Source organism: Myripristis murdjan, chromosome 13 (genome assembly GCF_902150065.1).
Source record: "Myripristis murdjan chromosome 13, fMyrMur1.1, whole genome shotgun sequence".
NCBI classification, from domain to species: Eukaryota; Metazoa; Chordata; class Actinopteri; order Holocentriformes; family Holocentridae; genus Myripristis; species Myripristis murdjan.
In genome coordinates, this window is record NC_043992.1 from 20,179,242 (window position 1) to 20,187,558 (window position 8,317).

Consider the following 8,317-nt stretch of genomic DNA (forward strand, 5'->3'; position numbering starts at 1 on the left):
TTTTGGCCAGGTTGACACAGTTGGCTGGCTGCAGTGTGTGAAGTGTTGGACCGTGTTCTAAATACAGTGGAGATGCTGGCCCTGGACCAGACGGACTGCGCTGCGGCTAAACCCTGGAGACCAGGCATATGTGGAATATTAAATTTTGGCCTAGTGGTGGAATGAAGATAGGTAACAGCACTACCACAAGTGAAGCGACATATGCTGGATATCATACATTTTTCCGTCCCAATTATTGGTACAAATACTGAAAATATACCATACCAAAAGTCAAACATGAACTGGCGCCTATGAGAGACCAATGTATTCCAGTGGTTAAAAACTGCACTAATATTTCTATTTCAAGGGCTGTGGAGCAATGAACTACAGCAATAAGAATTAGGCTACAGTGTTGGATTATTCAAACACAGGCATGTAACATTTTGGACAAAAATGCTTATAATGTTTGCAGATGAGGTGAATTCCATTATTTATTAATGATCAGAAACTTAATTATCAGTTTCTTCATATGGAATGGTCAGCTTTATAATCTATGGATTTGGAGGCAACTGTCAAAGTAATGACACTATTTTTTTTTTTTTTTTTTTTTTTTTATCCAATCCACTTTGTTACTGACTGACCATGAAATGTGATTTCAGAGTAATCTACTCTGGTCAGTTTACTGCAACAAATGAAACATGGTTGCATTTGGTTGGCCTTGAGTGATTGTTGTCTCCAGCATTTGAAGAGCTGAAAAAGGCACAAACTTTAGGCAAATAAAGGAATAAATGCTTCCCTTCAGATCTGAGTCTAATAGCAATGGAAATAATTCTGTGTTGATTTTTTTTGGGGGGGGGGGGCATACCAGCTGGCTGGGGTTTAACAGCATCAGGACAATTCAGACATGTATTCTAAATTAACTATGGGGCCAGATGAATGAAATGAATAAATCACTTCATTTCCTGTAAAAATATACCAATATTGTCAGGCAAAGTGATGCTGCAACAGAGGAGCGTGTCCTGTCACCACAACTGAGACACAACAGGTTTGCCCTGTTTGCCGAAATCAAGTCATTTATTGATAAAGGTGAGAAATCCCCACACACAGGAAGTGGTATGTTTAATGAACCAGAAAATATCTCAAAACAAGCCATTTCCACATTTTCTCAAAAACGCGGATGTTTTGCCTCACTGATCTCTTAAATGTCATACGTGCCTCAAAAAAACTGAGACACATACTTCATGGTGCCATTTGGTGCCACCGTCATTTAAAAGCCGCATAGTGCAGCTTTTAAATTTAAAGTACACTTTGTATTATCTTCTGCAGAAAACCCCACCTCATCTGGTACTCCACACAGGTTAAACCAAACAAGAACTATTTGGAAAAAAAAAACAAACAAGGTGACTCACATCTGGTTTTGTCTGTTTCAAGCATCAGAAAGTTTTGTTTAAGGACCAAAAAAAACAACAATAATTTTCCAAATATGTATGACAGTTTAGCTAGCCTGAATGGTTCTCTAAGTCTCCAGAGGACACAGTCACAGTGAGCATGACACAAGTTGTAATGAAAAGGACTTTTCTTTTACCTCCACAGAAGATGAAGGACACGGGATATTTCCTCCTGTTTACGTGGTTCAAAGTGAAAGACATGAAAGAGTGTGAGTCTTTTTTTTACAGCGGCAACAACAGTAGAAGAGCGAGAGCGAGCCAGGCGGATGTGGATGGAGTTATGTCCGGTATGCAGCCACTTTGGACCAGAACATGAGGAGTCACCGGGTCTGATGGCGGAGTGTCATCATTGGTTGATTCTGCACCTCCAGGAGGCGGGGCTCTGGTCCTGCAGCCGCCTCATCTTTTTCCCCAGCCACACCCACCAGGCTAAGCCGATCACCACGCACACCACAGACTCCACGAAGTAGCCGTCTAATGTCGTCACACACATGCCGCCCTCTTTAACACACAGCTGAAGGACGGCAAGAGCAGAGGACAGGAGGCATACATTTATTTTTGCAGTTATGGGCACAAAGGCATACACATACATATATTACATCACATCTCACTCATCAAGGTGTCTGCAGGTATCAGAATTAAATCTAATGCTTTTTTTGGGGGGGGGGTCTGCAATATTTTTGATACTGACAGTTGAGAGAGACAGGAAAGGCAGCGGAGAGAGAGGGCATGACATGCAGCAAAAGTATGTTATGTGCTCTATCATAGGGTCTCATAGGGTAGCTCCTGTGATATTTAATGCTGAAAATTATCTTAAAAGGTCAGTATGACATATTTGGTGCAGTGCAGAGGTGGATTTTAAGTAGGAATACAGTCAGTTAATGACCAGATGATTCTATGACCTGTTAAACGAGTTTCTTTTAAATCTATTACTTTTTTTCCACAGAATATGGAGACAAAATGTTAAAGGATTTCTTGGCTTTCCTTCTACAGGTATGTAGAGAGATAGATATGACAGATAAATATAAATTGAGTGGGTAACTGTCCAGTTGGCATTTTCCCAGCGGGTAGGTGTGAAGGCAGCATTAGGTTCAGGCATAGGGCTTTATAATGTTGACTGATGCATAAGAACATCAAGAACTTCCACCAAAAAATAGAATAAAATGAATTATTTATGCTGAAATTAAGACAAATGACTTTGTGGGCTAATATTTTTTTTAAAAAATGGCAAAATTTTGGGACTTTTTAAGGACCTGCAGACACCCTGCTCACACTGGCTTGCCCTCCCTCCCTCACTCACCCCGGCCTGCTCTGGAGAGCTGCAGCTCTGTCCCACGGCCCCCTGACATTCCTTAGAGGTCAGTGGATCCACCATCCACAGGGCCACAGTGGAGGGCCAGTTCCCCCCCAAGTTAGTGACTGTGTTCAGCAACGTCATGTAGGTCCCTCCGATCAGCGGGTCACTGACTTTGGCGTGGAAGGCCATGCAGGCCACATACATGCTGTACAGTGCCACCTGGTGTCAAAACACAAGGAAAAAGTAAGAATATGTTTCCAAAACCAAAGCAGTATTAAACAGCTTTTTCAAAGGTTTTGAATCACAGCCATAAGAGGTCCTTGATCATGCAGTCATAACTGTGCACAAAAAAATATTAGGCTGACAGGCCCAGTAGCATGTGAGATTAACTGTGGACAATAACACAGACGGATAAACACACACATGACCAAAACACGTGATCTCCTATTGGTTTTGTTTTTACAACAAAAAATTAACACTGTCCATTTTAGTGAAAATCCCAGATCTGGCCATCATCAAAATATAATCAGTTGTTACTTGGCCCAATGCCTTTCTGTCCACCAAATTTCATGGAAATACATTAAAAATCTTTTGTTATAAATACCACTGACAGAGTAGCTAAACAGGTTAAAAATGAAATGCATGTTTCCATATTTCCTTCATGCACTTTACATCTGAAAGTGATACTCAGCACCCAGGGCTGTGATCACACATGATCACAAATGAACATGAAAATAATGGGTAGAAACGCGGGAACATCAAAAAAGCTGTAAATGCTTAAAAAATAAAGCTAAAATGATATCCCCATCCCTGATATCATACATAGTCCCATGTTGTATGAGACTGAGAGGAAAATGAGACGAGTCATTTCAAACAGTTTTAACAGTCATTTCAAACAGTCTTACACTTGTGTAGGACACAGTAGCTGTGATAAATGTGATATCAGCCATACTTAATAAACCTATCACCTAGGCGATAAAGCAAAGGCAAAATGCAAAATCCAGAATAATGATTAGGCTAGAATGGGAAATATGAGGGAAATAACTTAATAACTTAAGTGCATTAAAGAGAATAATAGAGAGAGACCAAACCTGATGCAGTGCATAACTAAGCAGCACTATAGCGTAGTAATATACAGGGAACACCCCGTCTTCTTTAACGCTGGGAGTCCACCACACCAACAGAGCATACCCCAGCCCTATCAGTAACCTGCAACCACAAAATACACACACACACACACACACACACACACACACACACACACACACACACACACACACACACACACACACACACACACACACACACACACACACACACACACACACACACACACACACACACACACACACACACACACACACAGGCATACGGAGTTAAGATGAAAAATCAAATTCATTCCCAACAGGACAACTATGGAAAACTTTCTCCGTGCAACTTAATAGAACTATCAGTGAAATGTGATATCTGCTACTCAAAACATTGGCTACGTGTGTATGATGAATGCGTGAGTGTGTATGACTGCCGTGTATGTGTGTTTGTGTGTGGGACTGTGTCCTGCTTTCTCAAAATCAAGTTCCTGGAACTAACTGTGTGTATATATATGAGTCTGTGTGCCGGTGTGTGTGTGTGTGCGTGTGTGTGTGTGTGTGTGTTTTACAACCTAAAAGGGAAGGCCTTGTAGAAGACGTCCAGAGGTCTTGGTCCAGCTGTGTATTTGCTGATGATCAGAGGCAGCAGGATCTGAAGGGGCACCATAGGCACTGCCAGCAATGCCAGCTGCTCCTTGGGCACACCGGCCTCCACCAGCTTCAGCCCCGTCACTGCATCTGCTGCGGAGAAACCCACCTGGAACACACACAAATATGGTACAATGCAAAAATATAAATCTGCAAACCGGAAAACGTAGGTTGATGATGTTCAACACAGTGTGTGGTTTAAAAGCATGCTTTAAAGGAACCTTAGCAGTGAGAAGCAGGCCGCAGAAGGTGAACACTGTGGGCATCTTGACGATAGAGAACAGCAGTTTGTAGGTTTCCGTGACACCCTGCGTGTCCTCTGGGACGTTCCTCTTGCCTCGGCCGCGCTCGTTCTCCCTTTTAAAGATGGCCACCAGCGTTGTGGAAACCAGGAACACCACACCCCAAAAAAACAGAAAGTCTGAAGACAGAAAGGGTCAGAAATGAGATTAGTTTTCCTTTATTTGCCAAACTGCCAACCCATCAGGTTAGGAATAGAATAAGTTCTCCCAAAGAAATAAAAATAATGATAAGATTTGTAATCAGCTTAAATTGAATAAAATAATAAGCATGCAGGCACTGTTTGTGCTAAGACCCGCCCCTTTCAGACCAGGAAAGTTGGTCAATGCCACCTTGACCCATGCCGAGGGCTGAACGATTATATGGCCATTATGATATGATTAATAATTTTAGTGGGAATGATCATTTTTTTGTTATAATTTTCATGCTCAATGAAAGAGCTATTAAAATGATGACGGTGTGATACAGCCATATATAGCCATATTGCAATTTTAATATTATTTCAATTAATTGTTCAGCCCTACCCATGACCAAACTTCCAAGCAGGTTTCTTGATGTAATGTGGAGGTGTTTCAAAACTGCCGCTATGTTTGTGCTAAGCTCCACCCTTTTTAGGCAATATTGCTGCCATAAGACACACCATTTTGGCCAATCAGTGGGAAAAGGTGGTTGGTGCTGTCTTGACCCACTACCAACCTCCCTGCTGTTTTTTTTTTATTTTTTATTTTTTTATGTTAAATGGATGCATCTAGTAACTCAAGCTCAAGGGGCGATTGGTTTTGGCATGGCATTGTTGGCACTACGCACCACCCACTGTCACACCCTCCTGACGCTGATTGGCTCAAAAAGATATTAACTTCTTCGCTGGCCTGTGAGCAACATTCCCACCAAGCGTCAGGCAAATTTGTCCAGTACTATTTGAGTTATCCTGTGGACAGAGAGACAGGCAGACAGTAGGTTGGACAAGGTGGAGGAAAAGAAGCACACCATACCTGACAAGGTGACGATGCCGGTGTCTTTGGGCTCTATTCTGAGGTATTTGTTGCAGAAGTCAGCGGACTCCAGAGCCAGGAAGAGCACATTGCCCAGGAAGTAGCCAGCCGTCTGGCCCACCGAGTTACATGTGGAGGCATAGCCCACGTTTTCTCTGGATAACATAGTCAGAGCCCAGCCGTCCACAGCTATGTCCTGGAAGACAGAGAGACATTGAGACATTGTAGCATGAAACAGAGACGGTCCACTAGACTTTCAGTATGCTCTTAAATTTTTGTGTATGAACACCTACCTGTGTGGCTGCCAGAAAGGCTAGCATAAAGAAAACTGCAGTGAGTGTCAAAACATTTGGGCCCCGTCCCTCCTCATTCTGCAGCAGTGAGTCAACCGTGAGGGAAAGGTAAAGCATGAAGAGACCCAGCAGGTACTGGGTGGGCACGAGCCATGACTTCCTTCAGGAGGACACAAAGAGATTGAGGGTGGTGACAGAAAAAACACAGTCAGAAAAAAAAGGACAGGAAATCATACAGAGTAAAGGAGGAAAAGGTCAGAAAAAAATTAGAATCGAAAGCAACTTTTAACAAAACAGCCAAACGTCTTACCTTCTACCAAACTGGCTGAGGTACAGCGCATCCACCAGCGGCGCCCACAGAAGCTTGAGACTAAAAGGCCAGAAGACGAAGCTGAAGAACGCCTGATCCTTGTAGCTGACGTTCTTACTCTGCATGATGAGCGGGATGCTGCCAGCCAGTCCCAGAGGAATCCCCTGGAGCACGTAGAGGAAGAGAAGAAGCAACACGTTCCCTAACTCGCCATGGATGCCAGGCCGCGCTCTGCGACGCCCGTTATCCTCGGAGTCTGACCCTCGGAGAAGATCCTCAGCCTCGTCCTCTATCTCTGGCTCAGAGGCGACCGCCTGCCCTCCATCAAAGTCCCTCATGTTCTCAGACTGGACGCTGGCGCCCACCTGCCTCCTCTGTCGCCCGTTCTTGTGTGTGATTACTGAGTCTGGGAGCTCCATGTTGGAGCAGTGGGCATCAAACCAGCTGTGCCCTCAGCAAATCTGGAGGGAGAGAGAGAAAGAAAGAGAAGTGTTTAAACAGAGGCATCGCAGCTAAAGTGGATTCACCACATTCTCTGGTGAGGCATCACACTGTCCCAAAAAACAGCATCAAACATCCACTGTTGTGTTGTGTCACTGTGTTAAGCCACTGCTCTTTGTGGCATCCAGCAACTCTGGGCAGAACAAAGTTGACAGGGCACCGGCTGATCCTAGTTGTTCCATACTGACCCAGGAGGCCACAGCTCAGCCTCCTGTTAACCCTGCTGCTTGGCCTCTGAAAGGCACAACTGGTCAAAGCTTAGAGTGTGTCCAGTTTGACCCAGATCAGAGGAGTGTATCTCTCTGGCCCAATCCATCCTTTTCAGCTTGAAGTCATGTCACTTTTAGGGTCAAGGGTGTTGAAACAGAGGCTGTCTCACCAAGTAATGGACACCATGATCAGCCGGGTCACTCCAAAACTTTGAGGGGCCTCGGAAAGGTTTACAGCAAGTGTGTCTCAGTGGAAGGAGCTTTTATAACCTCGTCCCGAGTCCAGGATGCATGTGTAGGTGTACACAGCAGTGAATCTGGAAAAACTTGCCTCCACAGAGTGACATCAACGAGGGAGTGATCCAGTTGGGTCGCATAACCGTGGTTACAAAGGTCAACTTTGTTATTTCTCCCAAATGCCAAGTTAAGTAAGTCCCACTTTGATCCACAACTGCTTTTGCAAAGAGACCTCGACAGCAGCAGCACATAAAACACAGACAGGTAAGACGGCACAAAACACAAATAAAGACACCATGTAGCAAATGTAAGGTTTACAGTCCGTGACCTACAGGGAAGAGGACATCCAGACAGGCGTCCTGACCATCACTGGGTAATATACTGATTGAAAACCATACTGTGCAGTGTACAGTACAACACACTAATAGTTCACAGTGTGTAATGGCTCAGTGGCAGTTTATGAAACATGAATACACAGTGAAGCTAACAGCTGCCACAATACTCTAGCTAGCTTCAAGGGAAATCATTACAAAATCCATCCATTCAATGTTTAAATGACGCCGAAAATATGTTCACTAGAGAGGCAGAACATTGAGGGCAGGAATGAGATGGGAAAGCAATAAGTAAAATAAAAAAAAATGATCAGCACATTTGATGAATGCATGCATACCTGCTGGTGATGATGACAGCAAAATGAGCAACATGCCAAATCATAAAGCGGAGGAAAGCTGCTGGATTTGAGAACCAATCAAACAAAGACAGATTTTATTCTCTCATTCAGCCCCGAAGGTGCGTCACTGTAACAGAGCCAAGGAAAACAAGTAAATAATAACTACCGTTGTTCTTCCACCTGCTTACATCGGTTGGTAAGCAACAGCAGGACAGCCAGGAAGTGCGGCCGGTGCGACGCGCAAATGTGTCCGGCACCCCCGGCTGACGTGTCAAAAGACTGCCAAACACAGTTCCTGTTACATGAGGCACGCATACCCCGCACAGAAAATTACAAAGACAC

General features: G+C 44.0%; 1 protein-coding gene across 2 annotated transcripts; it reads right to left on the bottom strand.

The window, feature by feature from the left end:
• Positions 1 to 568: 568 nt before the first annotated feature.
• On the bottom strand, positions 569 to 8,226 carry slc33a1 (solute carrier family 33 member 1). 2 transcript variants are annotated; one of them, XM_030066696.1, is made up of 10 exons: positions 8,142 to 8,158; positions 7,976 to 8,036; positions 6,359 to 6,819; positions 6,049 to 6,208; positions 5,756 to 5,951; positions 4,685 to 4,884; positions 4,388 to 4,572; positions 3,816 to 3,933; positions 2,728 to 2,943; positions 569 to 1,941 (listed from the first exon to the last, which is right to left on the bottom strand). In XM_030066696.1, the coding sequence occupies exons 3-10, from the start codon at positions 6,775 to 6,777 to the stop codon at positions 1,774 to 1,776; spliced, it is 1,662 nt and encodes a 553-aa protein (XP_029922556.1). In that variant the 5' UTR covers positions 6,778 to 6,819; positions 7,976 to 8,036; positions 8,142 to 8,158; the 3' UTR covers positions 569 to 1,773. The 2 variants fall into 2 exon arrangements, with proteins under 2 accessions (XP_029922556.1, XP_029922557.1); XM_030066697.1 differs by lacking the exon at positions 7,976 to 8,036 and having other exon boundaries at positions 8,142 to 8,226.
• Between the last annotated feature and the right edge of the window lie 91 nt (positions 8,227 to 8,317).

Bases quoted from the DNA above. Each gene is read 5' to 3' on its own strand.
- slc33a1 (XM_030066697.1), bottom strand. From the start codon at position 6,777: ATGGAGCTCCCAGACTCAGTAATCACACACAAGAACGGGCGACAGAGG. The intron at 5,952-6,048 runs GTAGGTGTTCAT...TCTGTCTTCCAG, and splicing joins CCTTTCTGGCAGCCACACAG to GACATAGCTGTGGACGGCTG. The intron at 4,573-4,684 runs GTTCCTTTAAAG...TGTGTGTTCCAG, and splicing joins GCCTGCTTCTCACTGCTAAG to GTGGGTTTCTCCGCAGCAGA.